The sequence below is a fragment of the Tenrec ecaudatus genome, chromosome 1 (genome assembly GCF_050624435.1).
Source record: "Tenrec ecaudatus isolate mTenEca1 chromosome 1, mTenEca1.hap1, whole genome shotgun sequence".
Taxonomy (NCBI): Eukaryota; Metazoa; Chordata; class Mammalia; order Afrosoricida; family Tenrecidae; genus Tenrec; species Tenrec ecaudatus.
Window position 1 is genome coordinate 94316372 of NC_134530.1, and position 20963 is coordinate 94337334.

The 20963-nt window shown below is 39.5% G+C and overlaps 1 protein-coding gene across 5 annotated transcripts in view; it reads left to right on the forward strand.

Annotated features, from left to right (window-relative positions):
• SGIP1 (SH3GL interacting endocytic adaptor 1) overlaps positions 1-20963 on the forward strand; it is a 276053-nt gene that overhangs the window by 173688 nt on the left and 81402 nt on the right. For all 5 annotated transcript variants that reach the window (XM_075557225.1, XM_075557219.1, XM_075557230.1 and 2 more), the window contains 5 exons: positions 3275-3299; positions 4199-4250; positions 6076-6161; positions 13439-13531; positions 15713-15787. In XM_075557225.1, the coding sequence (XP_075413340.1) occupies positions 3275-3299; positions 4199-4250; positions 6076-6161; positions 13439-13531; positions 15713-15787 (331 nt within the window). The remainder of the gene's footprint in view (positions 1-3274; positions 3300-4198; positions 4251-6075; positions 6162-13438; positions 13532-15712; positions 15788-20963) is intronic.

Sequence of the window (20963 nt, forward strand, 5' to 3'; positions counted from 1 at the left end):
TTTGCGTCATGTATCCTGCCCTAAATGATTCTCTCTTAAAGTTATAGAGTGTGCGATGTTTAAATGGAACATTTCAACCTTTTCAGGGATGGCTTTCAGCTGTGACTGATGCGAATCCTGTGATTAGGTGGTCAGTTATTCTTAGTGAATTCGCTTATTCCAAGGGAAAGGGATTGGTTCGGAATGTGCATATATGAACAATGTTAAAAAGAGGACAATGCCTCACAATGAGGAGGAGAAGGATCGTTGTTGTTTTCACCGAGTGCGGTTGTGCCTGAATGTGACTTGCTTGCTGGCCGTCACATGCACCTTGCCCCACCCGTGACAGGCTGGGTCATCACCTCCAGCTGGCAGCGGGCTGTCCTTTTCTGTTGCTGCTGACTTGCTGCGCCTTGGAATAGCCGGGCCTTATCAATCAATCATCTTTTTGTTCCTCCTAATTGTTAAACAGTAGGGTTTCCTTGCACCTTTCTGCCTTGCCAGCCGACACTTAGCTGGGGCCTGTCCCTTCCCGGAGATATTTTATAAAAATGTTACGAGGGCTTCTTCAGAGCCTCCACAGTAAATATCTGTTGAAGAATTTGGTCCACCTGGGAATAGGTGAAGACAAAGCTGCTTTGTGCCTCTCTCAGCTTCATGGGTATTTTACACTTTTCATAAAAGGAGGACAGAGAGAGAGCCAAGTAGTCGGCATTACGCCTCTGGGGTTCCTGCACTCAGTACTGGGGTGGAGGGGAACTGCTTCCTCAATGCCAACTTATTAACCTCATGAGTGACTACTGGGGACTGGGGACCCTGTATCTTTCCTTCAAGCCTTATCAAATAGATAACTCACTATCTGAGACTCTGTAACTGCAAATAACATTTTAGGTCCCTTAAACAGTTTCTGTCTGTTATTATTTTTGTCCATAGCCTTATTTTCCCAAAGAAAACTTGTATCCAAACTCACTAACAACCATAACAGATACAAATGAACATAGTGCTGTAAAAGGTTTCTTTCTACTAATACTGTAGTAATTCTTTATATTACGTGCATATTAGGAAGAATCAGATTGCACTATGAAATATAGCTTCGAAGATGAATCCATCCCCTTGATGATGATAAATCATTGCCCACTTAAAGAAAAGCATCTGATGCATCCTTGTTCCAATTAACGCTTTCGTGCTCTCCTAATGAGCTCAAAATGGGACAGAACATTCTAGTAAGTCTTTAGGAAAGAAGCTACTTATGGGTCTGCTGTTGAAGTCCGATCCTGAGTTGCAGTGTTATAACTTGAGAAAATTAAGCAGAGGAGCGGTCTTCAAAAGTTTCATGGAAAAGTCAAATGAAAGATAATGGTTCCTTTCTTGTCAAGTCTTTATAGACATTCGAGTATATAGACTCGAATATACTTCATCAGTTTATAATGACTACACGCTTGCCTTTGTAGTATAAGACAATTTAGGTAGCCAGACCCTCCGTAAAAGACATTTAGGAGATTCTTCTCCAAAATTTAGTAATTCAATACAATTAATGCCATGATGAATACTCTATATATTCTTTCAGACAAATATCCCCACTCCCCACTCAGTTTTGTCTTAGAGTGACTTCTTAAATTGCTGGATCACAGTATTTTATGTTTTGATACACATTAGCAACCCACCTTACTTACCTACTTAACTTTAGTGACCTGAACTTTTGCCATGATCTTCTCTAATATTGTTGCCTTTCTTAACCCTTGCTTTGTTTTTTTTAAGCAAAACATGCTATCTGAAGTTTTAATTTGCAAGTTTTATCATTTTCATCTTTTCACATTTCGTAACCACTCTATTTCATCTTTATGAAAAAATTTGCTTGATTTATTTGCCCATATGTTTGTGTAGGCTGTCTTTATCTTTCTGCTTTGTAAGGATTATATATAGCTTGGACTTGTCTGACATACGTGTTATAAATATCTGTTACAGTTTGTTATTTGATAAATCTTATTAATATATTTTTTACAGATAAGAATTTTGAATTTGTGAGATAAAATTTACATATTAGACACCTGTTGTTGTTGTTTTTAAGATAATGGCATTGTTCATGAACTTTTTAAAGCCCCCTCATCATATTTGTGGTCAATGAATTGTGCTTTCATCAGAGGGATAAAGTAGGGAGAATCTTTGATGGGCACACACAAGTCATTCATGGGGATACCTTCTGATAGTTACAAACACACACACACACACACACACACACACATCCCTGTCCAGCCCCTGTCTTTCTTCTAAGACTTGCCATGCCAAGCCATGCTCCACTTAGGATGCTGACCTCCTGGAAACCTACTGTTCTGCTGGTGCCCCTTGCACATTTCATTGTTTCTGATTTCACATGAAAATGTTCAATCTAGTTAGTGCTTCTTATTTTAAGGTGTTATGGTGCTATAAAGGAGCCCTGGTGGCCTAGTGGGTTATGTGTTGGTTTGCTAACCACAAGTTAAGTAGTTCAAATCCACTCCACAGAAGAAAAACTTTCTGTTCCTCTAAAGATGTACTGCTCTGGAACCCCACAGAGAGATGTTCTATTCTGTGTTAGAGGATTGTTAGACTCTGAATTGACTTCATGGCAGTGAGTTTGGATATTTTTATGGAGCGAAGAAAACTAGAGATGGAGTTATCAGATTATTCCTGATACAGTTATTTGCATTGTAAAACCTTGAGATAAAGAAATGACGCCTAATAGGTGGATTACAGGCTGGTGGGAAAAACATAGTGAGGTTGAATGAAATTCTCATTTTCTGGATAAAACATCATCTAATGACAATGCCTACACAATATTCCTTTTTCTTCAGTAATTGCCATTTAAATCTTTGAAGATTACCTTAGTAAACTGATGGCTGTTCAGACTAACAACGTATGAATCCCCCTTGACTAGAAGCACATAGTAGCCTTTCTAAAAGTATCAGAAGATATCAAACTGTGTTATGGATTATAATAGTCTTGGATATACTTCTTGGCTGCTAGAGTTCAAGGTTTTGATTTCTTTTTCTTTTTAATAAACGATTCATTTCTACCCAGGTAAGGGTTTTTTTTCCTGATTCACAAGAAATCTATTTATCTTCCCTCCCTCTCAATAGCCTTTAAGTCCAACAAAAAATTGATTTATGTGGATATGTCTACAATTTCCAACTTGAATGTGATTAAAAAATTTTCCCTACCTGCATTTCTTAGTTCAGTTTAATGCAATAACAAATATACATATTGTATATAACATCTATGTGGTCTTAAACCTTATAGTGTCTATTTCTAATTCTAGGGTGCAATTAAAAGGAACTTATCCAGTAAGTATGTTTTAGCTACAAGAAATAGAGTATTATTTTAAAAAGAAGGAATAGTTCCTTGGGTCTTAAAGGATGTATATATTTGAATTAGATACTCTTAGGCTTAACATTTAAAGCTTACCTTTTGTTTCTTTTTTTTACAGTAAAGCCATCTTGTAATGATAGAGGAACTCTATAGGTTCAGAATGGTTAATATTCAATTCTTAAATTGAATGTTCCTTTGGGAAAAAAATTTAATGTGTTTCTATATTTGTCAACTCTTGACATATCATTTAAATTTAGAAATGAATTTAACCAACGATGTGTTTGTTGGTGGGGTTGGGGGAAGGAGGAAGCTGGAAAGAGCAATGGTCGTATTTGTCTTATTTTATATGAAAATATAATCAACCAAAGTGATACATAGGTTCTCATAGTCACAGATCACAATTTTCCTCTGCTGCATACAACACACTCCAGGAAATCCTTAATTCATGGTATAGAATTAGAGGTATGACATTTTCTTGGCATTTCAAGGAAAGAACAGACATAGAATGCGGGGTTCATGTCTGCGTACATATGGACTAGCTTAGTATGGTCATGCTAACTGAATAGAAAACTGATCACCACGCAAATGATCGAGGAATGGCGTGCTCTTCCACAAGGCCTTCCAATATACAGATCAATTTAATGGCTTATTGTGGAATTTCCTTTTTGAATGAAGTGTCACAAAAACCTGAGAAAATGCCTAATTTGTGACTGTTCCCTTGCCAGGCAAGAGCAAAGATTTAATATTGAACTGGTTATTGATGAGAGTTTAAATCTCAGTGTTTCCAAGCATAGCTCCTAAAAGATGTCAGAGAGAAATGGTAAAACTAACAAACAAAATTAGGCCTAAAAAGTCCCTCTGTCCTGTGTATCAGGTGAAGAAGTGGCAAGACCCAGGCGTTCCACACCAACTCCAGAACTTGTAAGGTGAGCATGGAAGATATTAGTTATATTTCATGTAAGATATCATACCCTGCTAACATTTACACAAATCTCCTCTAGGCTAATCCCCTAGCTGCCTCTTAGTTAAAGGCCTCCTCGTAGATTTCTAAGGCATAACAAACCCATATACAGCACAATGAAACGTTGCCTCTTTGTGCTATAGTTGAGTCCATTGTTGAAGCCACTGTGCCAATCCATCTCACTGAGGGTCTGTCTCTTTTTCATAGCATAGTCCAGATATGTATCATATCTCATAAGTGCTGGCCTACAAATGAAGTAATCTGAGGTCATATGAAGTAACCGTCCATCAGAAGGGTTAGTCCACTTGAAAGGGTCTTTTGCTTTCTGGAATGCTGACCCGCACTAGAGGAACCTTGCCCCGTGGAGAGGATTAGAGTTCTAGCGTACCCACCCATCACACCACATGAGTCTCCTTCAGTGCTGCTTGGATTTTGGCGATACAGAGGATTTACATCAATATTTCCCAAAGTGGGCAGTTCTGCCCCCTGAGGTGCTTGAATAATCTAGCGGGGCTGCCAAAGCAGATGCCTACACTTTATCCTGGACTGTGGGTGATAGTGAAAAGATGTTTCATTGCCAAGGGTGTGCTAAGTCGTTTGGGGGATTTTTTTTTCCCCACAGAAAAGGAGGTGGTAGGCCAAATAAGTTTGGGAATGTAGGATTTACTGTATATTCTTCAGTTAGGTGAGTATTGTACAAATGCGCTTAAAAATAAAAAATAGCTATGAATACTACTGAAATGCTGATTTCTTTTACATCTCCCCCCCCCCGCCCCATTTCTCCAATCCCTCTGCCCTCCTCTGCTCTCCATCTTTTCACCTATCACACAGAACTGGAAAGAGTACTTATTAGGCTCAGTCAGGAGAATCAGGTCTAGCGAAGAAATGAAACCATTGTGAAGCCATTTGCTAATAATCTACCCAGAGTAAAAGATGGAAGAAAGAATGAGAAGTTACCTGCCCACCCCCATATCCACCTTGATATTTTTATAATTTGGCTTTGTTTCTGAAATGTGCTACTTTATGGCATTAGGAAATATGTCTAGTCTTTTGGGTGGGTAGAAATGGAATTATAATCTGGAAGGGCACTTTTCTTATTCAAACACAAGCACTGATATCCTGTGTGCCTGGTCGCCTAACCTCCCACCTAATCTTAACTCCTTCAGTCACTCACTCAGTGGTTATGTGTTGGGCTGCTAACCATGAGGTCTACAGTTCAAAACCACCAGCCGCTCTACCACGGGAGAAAGATTATGGTCGTGGAAACCTACAGGGGCAGTTCTACCCTGTCCTATAAGGTCACTGTGAGTTATAATCATCAGCTCTGTTAATTACAGCCAAAGATTAATGACGACCAATAAAAATTGGGGGGGGAGCTTTTTTGTTGGTGGTAGTGGAATGTTTGTTTATTTGGAGGTCTTAGGGGAGAAAAGCACATTTTAGTAAATCTCTAATATTTCCTCATGTAGATATAAATAATCATACTTCTCAGACTAGAGTTTATTTCCTTCTAACTTATTTATGTTACGCCACCATCTGGGTATCAGAGATCTTCTACCAGCTCTCTTGTCCCATAACACATTTGTATATCTGACATCCTTTATACCATTTTCTAGTCCTATGAGATCTTTGTATATACATGCTGGTAGGCATGCGACACAAGTGTACACACACACATACACATGCATGCATGCACATGCCCATCGTCTAGAGAAATAGATGAAAGCTTGAAAATTTGCATGAATAATCCCTATGTTTCTCTTTGTTTTGCTTTGATGGATATGATTTAGCAAAAAGCCTCCAGATGACACTGTGGCCCTTGCCCCCCTCTTTGGCCCACCATTAGAATCAGCCTTTGATGAGCAGAAGACGGAAGGTAAAAGAAACTCGATATACATCTGTAGATCTCTCTTCCTTTCAATGAACTAGAGCTTATTTAGAGTAAAATGAAATGTCTTGAGGTCTATTATTTTAATTTCTTATGAAAATCTACAGAGCCAATCATACACCTTTCAGTAATTTCTACAGACACATTCCAATAGCATGTATGCATTGTTCAAGCTGTACCTGTCCATTTTCAAACTGTTCCGCTGTGTTTGACAAAACCACATTCCTCTAAGCTCTCAACTAATCTTTCAAGTTGTTGTTGTCAGTGTTGCCCCGCATAGATCATTCTTTTCAAAGAACACAGTGCTTGTGGCAGACATGTTCTACTAATTATGCTAAATTACTATTCTTTCCTGCAAATAATATTTCAGGAAGTAGTTTTTTTCAAGGCTTTCATGTCTGAGATACATTCAGCCTCGATGGCGCCAGAAAATCTGGATTCCACTGGAAATTTGATGGAAACATTATGTGGATCTAGCATCAGATTCTCCTATGAAAGAAAAGTTTAGTTTAGTGTGAAGACATCTATTATTGTAAGATTTAAAATTTTATTTCCCCATTTAAAAAAATTCATAGCTTACAAATTCACTCCTTAAAGAGGTCAGAAAGTATTATTGCAAATCTACCAAAACCATGGCAGCAAATGTTTCGTGAGCTAATCAGCCCTCGTTTGCGGTAATATTAGGAGCACAATAGAGTGGCCCCATCACGCTCCTCCTCATAGTCACTGTTGTGTGACCCAGGCTGTCTGACCACATTCGCCCTGTTTGATGGCATCAATGCACGTGTCAGCTGCACTGCTCAAAAAAGACATTGTTCACAAGCACGCAAGCCAGCAGTGCCTTTGAATTATTTAGCAACTTATAAGTAAAATAGTGTGGGGAGGGGACAGAAGACATTCATTTCTGTCATCATTAATGGGCTTCCCTACTAAATGCTCATCTATAGCCTGTAAGATCCAACGAGTTTACATAATAACATCCAAATCGGTAGGAGGAAATGGTACCAGAGCGTAAATTGTGAACACAACATTTTCAGAAGGCTAGGGATGACAGTAGGAGCCCAAAATCCGTCCACAGGGTCCACCCAGGGATCAGCCACTGGTGAATCCCTGCTGGCCATAGTACAGGGTTGGGAAGGGCCTCACTCTTACGCAGAGTCTAGTGGGGGTTTTGTTTAGCTTTGATGTATTTTATTTTCTCCGTTTTCTGTATATGAAATCCAGGATGGATGAAACTATAGAGATAGCGACTGCATTGATGATTTCTTGGAGGGTCTAGCAGAAGGAATTAGGGGGGAATAGAGGCTTATAACAATAGGTACAAGAAGGAAGTGAATGTTCTAAAATTGATTGTGGATATGATTATACAACTCTTTTTAATATGACTGAACTATTGAATTATAACATGTGAATTATATGACAGTATAACTTAATAAATAAGTACTCATATATAGAATTAAATTTCATTTTAGTGGCTGCACATATTACCTAGCTTTCTGATATAAAAGGAATTCTCTATAAAATAGAATCTAATACATTCCTGAAATACATTTACGTCCAGTAGTGACATCTTTAGTAGCATTGGACATAAGAACACTATGGTAATTCCCACCCCCACCCCCAGGATGGATTGGTGAAGAAAATGAAATATGTTAAGACGACAGTATTGGAAGCAGAATGAGTAGGCTAACCCACAATAACAAACAAACAATCAAAAAACATCGAAGTGTTTCTAAGGGTGAATCTAAGAAGATAGAGTTTTGTTTCTGCGCATGTTAACCATCTCGAAGTATGTAGTACACGAGTTTAAGAGCTAGGGTAGACCTAAGTGGTCCTAGCGGGACGGTGGTTAAATTCTCAGCTGCGAACCAAAAGGTTATGTTTCATACCACCAGCTGCTCCCTGGGAGAAAAGGCCTATTGATATGTTTCTCTGTAGACCCTGAGGAACAACTTCACTCTGTCTGATAGGTTTAACACCTGAATCACCTCATCAGCACACCACAGCAAGGTGACCCTGACATTCTCAGCACAGGGCCCTGATCTTTGTACCAAAGATGGCTGCTCCAGGGCTCATCACCTCCAATCAGAAGAAAAGACAAGAAAGGCCACAGTGGTTCTCAACTTGTGGGTCACGACCCTTTTGGGGGGTCAAATGGCACGTTCACAGGGGTCGCCCGATTCATAGTAGTTGCAAAATGATAGTGACGAAGTAGCAACGAAAATAATTGTGTGGTTGGTGGTCACCACAACATGAGGACCTGTATGAAAGGGTCACGGCATCAGGAAGGTTGAGAACCACTGGGCTAGGAGAACTTATTGCCGGTTCTTGTAAGGGAAAAATTTTAAAGGCACGTCACTTCAAATCAGAGTCCCTTCTGTCCCCATGTCTCCCAGGAGAGAATTCAGTGCCTTATGACCAACCACACTCTCAAACTGCAAACAGGAGAAGCAGATGTTGAGAGACACCAGTCAACTGCATCTGAAATATTTTGAATAATGTAGTTATGAAAAAGTATAAAGAAAATTCCCAAATAACCCTTCAGCTATGTAAGTGACCCTGTGATAAGGCCTTCAACTATGTTATTAGCTTACCTATAATTAATCACATATTTACTGACATAATTGTGGAGAAAATAAAGATGGGGTTTGATTTCTTGTGTCCAATTTAAGGCCTTCTTTCAGCTATCCCACAGCTTTATGAAAACCTGAAATGCAAAATAAAAACATCAAATCTTAACATTCAAGCTGATATATATCTATACATACATACATATATACATATACATTGCTTGAGTTCATGTTGGAAAAAATAGAGCAAAGGGCAGCCCTGAGGTTTGTGACAGACAAGGGATCACACCTGGACTTGCCACTGAGCCTCACTTGATTATTCTTTCTGTAGCTTCAGCCCCTGATATTCTGTAAAGTTTCAACATTTTCCCCAAATACACTAACTCTTCAGAAGCCCACACCTTTCTTTTCTACCGCCCTCATTTTTGTTGTTGTTGTTTGTTTGTTTTTTATAGGTTCTTCAATCAGCCTTGGGATGTGTTTTATATACAATTTATTTGTACAACATTACATTCTTCTAATCCTGCTCCTTTAAACTCTGTGAACTTGTTCTTACCCTTCTATTGGACCTGAGGAACAGGAGCTCTGAGAAGTTAAATAACTTGCCCAAGGTTCTACAATAAATGTGGAATCTGGATCCAAACCCATATCTGATTGACTGCCCAGCCTGGCTCTGCTACAATGTATTTATACAACCCAATACAAAAAGACAGCACAATCAAATTATATAAAGGATTTGAATAGACATTTCTCCAAAGCAGGGGTAGAATTGGCCATAAGCACGTGAAAGGATGTTCAAAGTCATTAGAAATTAAAGCCATTGCTGTCCGTTGGCTCCTTTTTGTAGTGACTCTCTGGGACAGAGGGTTGCTAAGGCTGTAATCTTTATGGACGCAGAATGGCACGTCTGCTTCCCTTTGGGAAGCTTCCCTTTGAGTGCTTAACCACTGGGCAACCAGAACTCGTTCATCAGTCATGAAACCAAAAAGAACCCCTGTCATTGAGTTGACTCTGATGCATAATAAACCTATAGGATGGAGAGGAACTGCCCCCTGCGGCTTTCTGAGACTGTAAATCTTTATGGGAGTAGAAAGCCTTATCTTTCTCCTCTGGAGGAGATGGTCATATTGAACTGTTGACTTTTCAGTTAGCAGCCAAACTCATTACCCATTAGGCTACAAAGACATCTTATTAAGGAAATGCAAATCATAATGAGATATCACATTATACTCATAAGGATAGCTATTCTTAAATAAAAGAAGACAAGTATAAAGATATGCTGAAGCTAGAACCCTCATCCCTTGCTCTTAAAAATGTAAAATGGTTCAGCCACTGTGGGGAACAGTTCAGAAATACCTCAAAGCATTAACCACAGGATTACCATTTGATTAAGCAGGTCCATGTGGCTGTCCATACCCAGAATAATTGAAAACAAGCACTCAGACAGATAGTTATATACCAATGTTCATTGTAGCATTGTTTACAGTAGCCAAAATATTATATATATATATATATATATATATATATATATATATATATATATATATATATATATATACACACACACACAAAAGACTACTATGTGTCCATAAATAAATCAGGTGATTGTTATTATTTTGTTCTGACTTTCTGTTTGAAATTTGAAATGTTTTAGAACAGTTAATGGTGATGTTTGCACAAGAATGTGAATCTAATCAACATCATCAAGTCATATACATTATAAGAGTTAAAATGTCAAATTATATATTGTGTTGGTCTGGGTAGACTAGAGAAACAAATTCATAGGCATGCATATGTGTATAAGAAAAGACTTTATATACAAGAGAAATTGAACATTGAGAAAACATCCCAGCCCAGTCCAGATCAAGTTCATAAGTCCTGTGTTAGCCCATATGTCCAATAACAATCTATAAAGTCTTCTTCAGACTCACAAAACATATGCAATGATGCCGAATGCAGGAAGATCACAGGCCAATGGGTGGGAAGTCTTGTGGATCCAATGGCGTTGTAAGCATCTCAGCACTGGCAGGGGTCTCCATGCAGTTCCTTCAGCTCCCAGGACTGTATCAGGGGAGCTTCATGAGGTTTCTCTTCAGAAATGTCTAGCAGGGAGTAAGCAGAGAGAGAGTTTGTGTCTTCCACCTTCAAGGAGGGAATACAGGAGTTCCCAGAATCCTCAGGAGAAGGCCATGCCCACACAGAGGCCTCATTGGCTATGGCCCGATTGACAGACTAAACTCCACCTCTTCACTCTTAATCCTCACAAGTCCAAAATTGACACTAGATTATGTAACTACCACAGACCCCCCCCTTGTCAATTTGACACGTTCACATAACTTTTCAGCCATATATAATACTCAAACAAACAATAATAAAATCATATCTGTACCTAACAGGATAAAATTATAATGCATATAATTCAATATGTGCCACCCTCCTTTAAACAGAATATTCTATAAGTGACAAAACAAAAATATCTTATGCCTAACAATTGCAGTTAAGTAACACCTACACCTTGATCCTACAATCCGATGAATATATTCCTCCATCTATGAAAGTGTGTAAGCCAACCACTTCGTGCCTTTATCCCCTCAATTTGGGGTATCCAATTTATATTCTGCCCACTTACAACAACCCAGTGCTCTGAGAAGACAATCATATTTTTTGACATGAAGAATCTTCATTCCATTTGGAGCCTTGTAAAATCCATATCCATGAGCAAAGTCAAATCAGGACAGGCCATCCATAAAGTCAGTAACAATATACACCAGCTCACAGGCTCAACCATCTTATCTTCATCTGGGTGGGTTCTGGTCAACTCAAGGCGGGCTGCCTCACTTAGCCTCACCAGGGTGCCCATTGGTTGCCCTGCCTTTAGACCATGACCCCATCACAAATTCTCAACAAGCCTAGCCCCCTTGTGTTAGGTCATGAACTTCAGACCTGTCAACCTGCTCTCATCTCCTCTAGTTCCTAGTAAACCAGGTCCACAGGTGTCAGTGACCAGACCCAACCTATCTCCTTATTGCTGCATTTCTCTCACTCCCACTCCACAAGGGGGTCCAGGTGGTCACCTAGCAAGCATTTCAGCCTGCCCACTGGCTCCCTTTAACCTTCAGTCCTAGAGAGGAGTTTTCTTCATGGTTCCAGATTTTTTACAGCTTCTGACAAAACCCATTCACTTAAAATTCAAATATCCAAAGAGTTCCATTTCCTTCACTCTGTCAACAGCTCTTAGGCAGATCTCTTAGATCTTGGAATACAAATATTCTGAGTACTCCAATGTACTGGGTGGGGTTTAGCCTTTCAGAACCTTCCTTGCAGGCGTGCCTTAAACCTGTCTGAAGATCAGATTAATGGCTCAAGGCAAAAGGGTCTGCAAGCTCTCTATTTTCACACTTCCCAAAATTGTTTCTATAAATCCTAACATCCACGATAATAAGCAGGAGCAATCACCATAAACAAAGTCGAATCAGATACTAAACTCAATCCTTAAAACACTCAAGTTCAATCCTTATTTAGCTTATCTTAATCCATATCTAAACTACTCTATTGATACAAAATATTGGATTAGGCCGCTGAAAGCATCAAACCAGATCCAAGCTTTCTATCAGCCATTTTGAACGTCTGTCAGCCATTTCCTTGAAACAGCTGGTTTCTGAGAAATTCAGAATATGCATTAACAACATTACATTTTTGCCAGTTCACACAGGAATAACCTAAGACTACAGCAAATGAAAAGGATCAAAGCTTTAACCTCCCATGTTCTTTCCAGAAAACAACCCAGTAATCTGCATGGCCGTATCTGGCCCCGGTTAGCCAAAGAAGAAACACTAGCATGAGGGAGAGGTCCAAGAAACATCCACTCTCCATCGTTATGATCTGTTTTTCTAGTGCATCAGTCAGGGTGTAACTTATCAAAATAAAACTTTAAAAAATAATATGGAGTGCTTGCATAGTTTCTGATATCTGACAGGCACTATATAAGAAGAGGTGCTATTTCCATTGTTACCCTTAGCAATAAAGAAGTCAAAACATGGGGAGTAAAGGAGCGAAAACAAAGAGGAAATGTTAAATCCAGTGTCTTTAGGCTCAATATCTAGTTAAGTTTATGCAGCCCGGATCCATTTTAGGTATTGATGAGTTGACTGACTTTTCTGATAGTCTCATAAGATATTCACCAAGCAACCTTAGAATTATTTTATTATTCTTTAGCATGCTAAAACTTGGTTACTGAAAATTCCTGGAGGACCCTTTATAGATTCCTTGCCTATGCATTGTCACTTTGACCTCACAGTCAGAGTAAATTCTAAACAAGCCAACTTACAGCAAAGCAATGCCTGATTTGTACATGGATGCCCGAAAACAAGTTAGTGTAGTTGCTGACATCGAATGCTCTCCAGTGATCAAACAGGGAGAAAAAGTAGAAAATGTGTTGTACTTGGCAAAATTTACACACAGAGACCCCTCCTACACCCTCACACGCACTCGCACGCGTGCACACACCATTTTCACTCCCTGTAAACACAGGGAGGAACAGCACATTCCTAAATTACTTGGACACGATGCAGAGGGAGGGAGTTGGGGTTGGAGGGGCAGCTTAATTCAGCTTAACATTAAATTAATGTCTTAAGTTATAAAATCCAGGGAGTATTCTGTTTTGGACTCACACTGCAATTTTTTTTTAATTTTCAGTTCCTTTAGATCAGCCTGAAATATGGGGGTCAAGCCAACCGATTAATCCAAGCGTCGAGTCGCCAAAGTTAACGAGACCTTTTCCCACTGGAAGTAAGTTACGGGTCCGTTCTGTCTGGAAAATTGAGTGAGTCATTTTACTGTCTGTCTGCAGTCTGCAATTAGGCAACTCTCAGAAAGTCCACTTAAGCAACATCTGAACTGCATAATTAAGAAATGTTGTTCCAACAGGCTCTAGAGTTAAAGAGCACTAGAGAAGGCTATCAAGGCAGGATTTTTTTTAAATAAGGTCAAATTATTTATCTTGAATCGTGGTTGTATAGTTCCACGTGCCATGATGTTTGGTCAGTCACATAATTACACATGTGAAGAGCGTGGGAAGCAAGCAAGTGAGCTGAAGAACCAACGGCCATCACACAATGCAAAAGCAAGCCAGTCAGAGATGGGGGTGCGATGGTGCCGCTCAGCTGTGCAGCGTGCGGGGGCTGCTGCACGGAGGGGAAGGCCACTGTGAGAAGCCAGAGGGAAAAGTCAGCCTGAATGGGAGAGAGAAACCACGGCAGGGGATCCTGGAGGTGGTGGGAGTCAACTACTTTAACCACCGCTTTGTGGCCCTAGTGACCACATGAAGTATAAAACGTGTGTTTATTTGTTTTAAGTTCCACACCCTAACTCTGGGCAGGTGGAACCCAGTGGCATGATTTTAATTAATTCTTAGAGCTCTTGGGAAGCAAATCAGAGGAAAAACCTCTAACTTCCTTTATGAAGCTTTCTTTAGGGACCTGGGCTTTTCAGATTATTCCTAGAAACCCCTTTCTAAATCCCAAGAAAGTAAATCGGCGAAGTACTGATGTGATGATGTTGGGGTGTTTGCGAGTTGTCTGTGCTACACTTGGGCCTGACAGCACAGCAGAGGTTGTGGTAGAATGCGTGGACAAGTCTGATCTTTTAAAATGATTATATTCTTTTGGTCTTGTTTTTATGATACTTTGTTCATGGCGATCTTGAGTAATTCTGTGCAGAGCCTCTGATTGTTTTGACTGTGGGGGGACATGATTCATGTGAGGTGTGGTTGACAGAGGGTCTTAACCAGGAGTAGAAACCACAGAGCACTATATTTCTGGGCGGTAGTGGCTCGTTGTGTCTGTTCTGGGGATGGACGGTGCGCCCTCCAAGCACATGGAAGGAAATAGACAGAAAACTAGGAATGGAGACAAAGCGGCGCTTCGTGCTGTTACGGAGGGACCTGGAAGATCTCTTTGGCTGTGACGACCCACTCTGCTTCTAGGGAAGAAGCTGAAGTTGTCCTCAGTTTCTTCCTGCTCTTGTGGGTTTGAATAGAACTGTGCCTCATGGGGTCTCAGTGGACAAATTTTTGACAAGCAGAGCTTTCGGTGTTTCTTCCAAGATGCCTCTGTGTGAACTTGAACCTCCCACTTCCCAGGTAGCATCACCCCCGAGGTACTCCTAGATTCATAAAGGTCGAGCCCTGTTCAGATGCATGGTGACATCTGGGGATGCCATGAGACTAGTGTGCGCTCTTGGCCCTATTGCCTATGACATGACAAGAAAAATAAACATTTCTGTTTAAATAATAATGCTTAATTCTATCCACAAATTGACAAGATGAAGATTTGGGTAAGAGCCCTAATGTGATGCTTTTTCTACCTCAGAGAAAAAGAACCTACTTATTTGTTCTTGACCCAAATGATTTTGCTTCAGATTTTCAAAATTAGAGTAAAATTCAAAGAATATAATCTTGAGAAATCTTTCCAGTCTCGATCCAGAAAAGAATCTCCTGAGTAGATTAAAAACTCCCCACATGAGCTGTTTTAATAACCCAGCCTGTTGTTCCCTTTGTTATATCTTGGCTCATAATTGCCTCTTCACATGATTTCTTTGAGGGCAGATGCTGTATTTTATTCAGTGCTCTGTCCTTAGCTCTTAATCCAGGACATAGAATTTAGTTGGCACTTAAGGTTTAGCAAACCTTGAATGAACTGAATGTATGAATAAAATAGTAATGTTACTGTTACTACTTGATATTCTTTTGGCAAGTTCTCACTATCATAAAACGGAAGGTTCTGAATGTTACTTCCTCTAGATTCTTGCTTTGAATTTAAAAACTGAGGTGGCTAGTCTAGTCCCAACAAAGGCATGTGAATGACAGCGCAAATCCCGCTTGTCTAAAGTGTATTGTGTAATTTGGGGAGAAAGTTAGCAGTTATACTGGAGAAAGTGAGCAATAATGCAGGACTTTTCTTCTCTTCTCAGCGCCTCCACCACTGCCGCCTAAAAATGTACCAGCAACCCCACCCCGAACAGGCTCCCCCTTACCTGTTGGACCAGGTGAGCTCTCATTTCTTCTACTCTGGGATAATGTGACAGAGAAGTGACCCCAGGCCTCGACAAACCCTTAAAGTGTCAGAAGCTTAGCATTAAAAATGTTTACATTTATCTCTCCTTCCATTACAGTTGACTCTGCAGACTTATGGTAAAGCACCACAAAAGGGCTGCTTTTTCTATTAATTTTTCTATTTTAAGTTTGTTGAATGGAGGCTACATTTACATAGGAATAATCTCAGCCTGAAAAATCATTGCTTAATTATCATCTCACTTCATTGGATCTCACTTTAGTGATTTGTAGATGAACACTGTTTCAAGGTATTTTTTTAAAGAACAGTAAAAATTTTGCTAGAACGAAAACTGTTGAGTCTTTAAAAATGTAAAACGTTTCCCAAGGTTCACAGCATACTTGGGTGGTAGGAATTTCTTTCCCAGTAGTTATTAAATGATCTATTATCCCATAGCAAAGAGATGTGTAAGGATTATGAAATATGGCAAGGAGTTACTGCATGTGTTTGGACAGATCATTTTTTGTGTGAGGCATACTGTATTTTCTAAAAAATTAATACCATGTATTCATACCACGTATAATCTACTTAGTATCCTTGGACTTGCAAGTTAAAGCAGTAATACTTATGTGTCTGTGGAATTCTACTGCAGCCTCATGCTTTGCTATGTATGCAGCCTGATGAGCTTTTGATAGCTACAGAGTGGGATGCTTATCAGCAGGGAATATGCAAAGCATCATCATCTATGAAATTTATAGAAAGCCAAGTCTAATAGTCATTACAAAGTATCATAAAGAAAGGTGCTTGCCAATTCAGGCCATTTTGCCATCATTAATTCCTATACATTATAATACTGATACCCAATGCTGTCGAGTCAATTCCAACTCATAGTAACCCCGTAAAATGAAATAGAACTGCCCCGCAAGGATCCCCAGGTTGTCAGAACAGAAACAAACTGCCACCTCTTTCTCTTACAGATTGGTTAGTGGATTTGAACCACTGACCTTTTGGTTAGCAGCTGAGCACTTTAACCAACCATGCCACCAGAGCTCTTTATAACTTATATTAGATATAAATTTATTGACCAGCAAAAAGTATCACACATATGACGCTTTGTCATATTGTCATGGCGTATGTGTTCCCATTAAGCTGAATGCTGCCACCGGTATTTCATATACCAGCAAGGTCACTGATGGTGGACAAGGTTTCTAAAAACTTCCAGATTAAGACAGATTAGGTAGAAGGACCTGATAATAAAGATCCAAAACAAAAGGCCAGTGAAAATCTTATGGGTAGGAGGGAAACCTCCTTGAGATTGGACAGCCCTGGAAGCGTCACTGAGGAAGAGCGGCCTCCTCCCAGTAGAGTCGATCTCACTGACATGGATAAAACCATTGACACCTTCATTTGTGTATGTGCCACGGCTCATAAAGGAATCAGTTGCAAATACCCACTAATCATTGATTGTGGAAAATGCAAAGGATGAATGGGAAGTCATAAAAAATGAGATGGAGTGCATAAAGATCACCATTCTAGTCACTACTGAGCCAAAATGAACGGATATTAGATATTATCCAGCGAACCATCATCTGGTCTGCTGTATCGGGGATGAGAGACTGAAGAGGCAGCGCAGTCATCATCAAAAGGCACATGTGGAGATCGAGCCTGAAGTACAGCACCGTGAGGGCTAAGGTGATATTTACACACCCACAGGGAGGACCAGATTCTTTGGCTGCTAATCAAAATTACACACGGAATCCGCTATTGCCAAAGATGAAGAAATTAAAGATTTTACTAACTTCTGCACACTAAAATTATTCAAAAACACAATCAAGATGCATTGATAATTTACTGTTGCTTGGAATATGAAAGTTTGAAACAAAGAAGGATTGGTTATTGGGGGTGGGGGTGGAGGTCTTGGTGATAAACCATTCCAAAAATCATATGATTAAATTTTGTAAGACAAACACCTTATTTGTTGAAAATAAGCAGCTACATAAGTAAACCTCTTCAGATGAAAATATTCACTGAAACCAAAAACATAGCCATGTAGTAGTCCATTGTAATTTATGGTGACCCTGTAAAGCAGTGTAGAAGGTCCACTTTGGGTTGCTGAGACTTTAAATCTTTATAGGAGTAGAGAGTCTCATCTTTCTCCCACAGAGTGGCTGTTGGGTTTGAATCACTGACCTTGTGGTTAGCAGCTCAGTGGATATCCCACTACACCATTAAGGTTCCTTGATGGACATACATGAGAATCAATCAACTGCATTGTGACAAGAGAAGATGGAAATGCTCAGTTATCATCAGGCAGAACGAGGCTAAAGGCGAACTGAAAAACAAGCCATCGAATGCTCATAAGCAAGTTCAACTTGAGGTGGAAGAAAATTAAAATAAATCAATAAAAGCCAAAGTACACTCAAGAATATCCCACCTATGTTTAGAGACCATCTCAAAATTGATTTGATGCATTGAACTCAAATTACCAAAGGTAGACAGATTGTAGGGTTACATCAAGTTATGATGCATGAAGAAAATAAAAGTAAAAAAGAAAGGAAAAATTCAAAATGTAGGTTGGACTATTGACCAGGGATATGAATTAGCCTTGGTATCTGACAAAATGTATTAGAAAGTGAAGTAATGCAGATGCCATTAGGTTAAGATTCAACGTTTCACCATTTGCTCTCCCTGTTGACTCATTTTTTAATTTGTTCTAGTTTCTTTCTCTTTTTTTCTACTTTCTTTTGGATTATGAGTGTTCTGTGGTTTTGTTGTTGTTGGGGTTTTGCTTTTTGGCATGATTTTATGTATAAATCTAGGATAGGTACATCTATAGAGACAGTAACTGAATTAATAGTTTCTTAGGGTTATGGCTGGGAAGGTTGGAAATGGGGGGAGTTTATACTAGTAATGAATACAATAGTCGTGAAAATGTTCTAAAATTGATTTTGGGGAAAAAAATAAAATAAAATAAATTGATTTTGGGGATGATTGTGCAACTTTTCTGTTATGCTTAAAACATTGAGTTTTATGGTATGTGGATGATATGTCAATAAAATGGTTAGAAGTTTTTAAAATATAGGTCAGAGGAGAAAATAGGATGTATTTTTTAGTGTAGAATAGTTAAAGCCAATAGAAGAAATGACAGAGTGAAGAAGCTGAACTGAATATTTCTAAGGATGCCTCAAGAAATCAAAATGAAGTAATAATATACTGAAATGTGCAGATACCTGGGGTTGTAAAACTGAAACAAGAGTGCATGCTTGACATTAATCCAGCTGACAAAAATGAACGAAAAAATCACGACGTGATTTTTAATATTGAGGGGTTCTATGGCTAAAGGCTGAATGACACAGGTCACATCAAAAGGCGGTGGAGGGAATGCACAGCGTCACTGTCCCCAAAGAATTAGTCGAGTGATACAGCCCTGCTCAACTGTAGTGGCATCATTACTAGATTTTGCTTTTGTTTTTTGAGGGATACTATACGTGACCTCCATGGGGCCTTTACAGACCCTAGTGATGGTATCATTAAACTAGCCCCTGTATAGAACTTAGAATATTATTAACATAGGGGAAATATTAGTATGTGGGAAAACTTTTTGACAAAGTTATATGATATATTCCATTCCATTCCTCTTAAAAACTTAAGTAACATTTATACACAAGAGGGCTCAAAAAGTTCATGAAATGAAAAGATAATTCCATTTTCCCAAGTTTTGATTTATTTGAGTTATGATTAATTACTCTTCTAATATTTAATACTACATGTACATATTATATACATTTTTAAGCATGTAATTTGGGATTTTATTCATAGTGATTCACTTTTATAACTTAATGGTTAAAGCACTGTTGTATTTATAGAGATACTGATAACACAGGTAATAACAATGGGAAAAGAAAAGAGTTAAAGTTCAAATGTTTCAGGAGGTAAAATATCAAGAACCGATGATAGTGAAGGAAGAAATCCAGCTGCATGAAAGTTATTACCAAAAAACAAGTTCCCAGAATTGATAGACTTCCATTGAGATGTTTCAACAAACTAGTATGATGATGAACATGTTCACTCATCTAAGCCATGAAATCTGAAAGGCACCTGTCGAGCCAACTGGCACTATCTTTTTGTTTTAAACATTTTATTAGGGGCTCATACAACTCTTATCACATCCATACATATACATACATCAATTGTATAAAGCACATCCATACATTCCCCGCCCCAATCATTCTCAAAGCATTTGCTCTCCACTGAAGCCCTTTGCATCAGGTCCTCTTTTTTTTTTCCCTCCCTCCCCCTCCCCCCTCCCTCATGAGCCCTTAATAATTTATTGATTGTTATTTTGTCCTATCTTGCCCTGTCCAGAGTCTCCCTTCCCCCCTTCTCTGCTGTCCCTCTCCCAGGGAGGAGGTCACATGTGGATCCTTGTAATCGGTTCCCCCTTTCCAACCCACTCACCCTTCACTCTCCCAGCATCGCCCCTCACACCCCTGGTCCTGAAGGTATCGTCCACCCTGGATTCCCTGCTGGCACTATCTTTATAACTACATGCAAGTACAGTCTTGCCGTAGATGATAATTTTTAAATGATTGTCATAGCACATCCATAGGGAGTTGCCAGAAATCCAAGCCGGATTCAGGAGACAGTGGATCTTGGCTTAAGGAAACAGAATGCCCAAAGCATGTCTGGCTGCGTTTTATTAACTAAGCAAATGCTTTAAGCTATGTGTGCCATAAAAAGTTATGGATAACACGGCAAAGAATTGGAATTCCAGAATAATTACTTTCACGTGGGAAGATTATGCACAAAAGCCAATAGTCCAACATTCTAACCAAACAAGGAACGCTGCCTGCTTTAGAGTGAGAAAATGCGGGGCCCCGAGGTGCATCTTTCTACCATACTTATTCATTCGCTGTGCTGAGCAGCTAGTCTGAGAAGCTGACCTATTTGAAGAAGAATGTGGCATCGGGATGGGAAGAAGACTCATCATAACATGCGGTATGCAAACGGGCCAACTTTACTGGCTGAAAGCAGTGAGGCTGGAAGCACATCCTGAGGAAGATGGGAGACTGGAGCCGCGGCTCAGATCGGACCTCAATATAAAGAAAACAGAAACGCTCACAACTGCCCAAAGTAACACAGGACACAAGGAACCACAGTCAATGCTCATG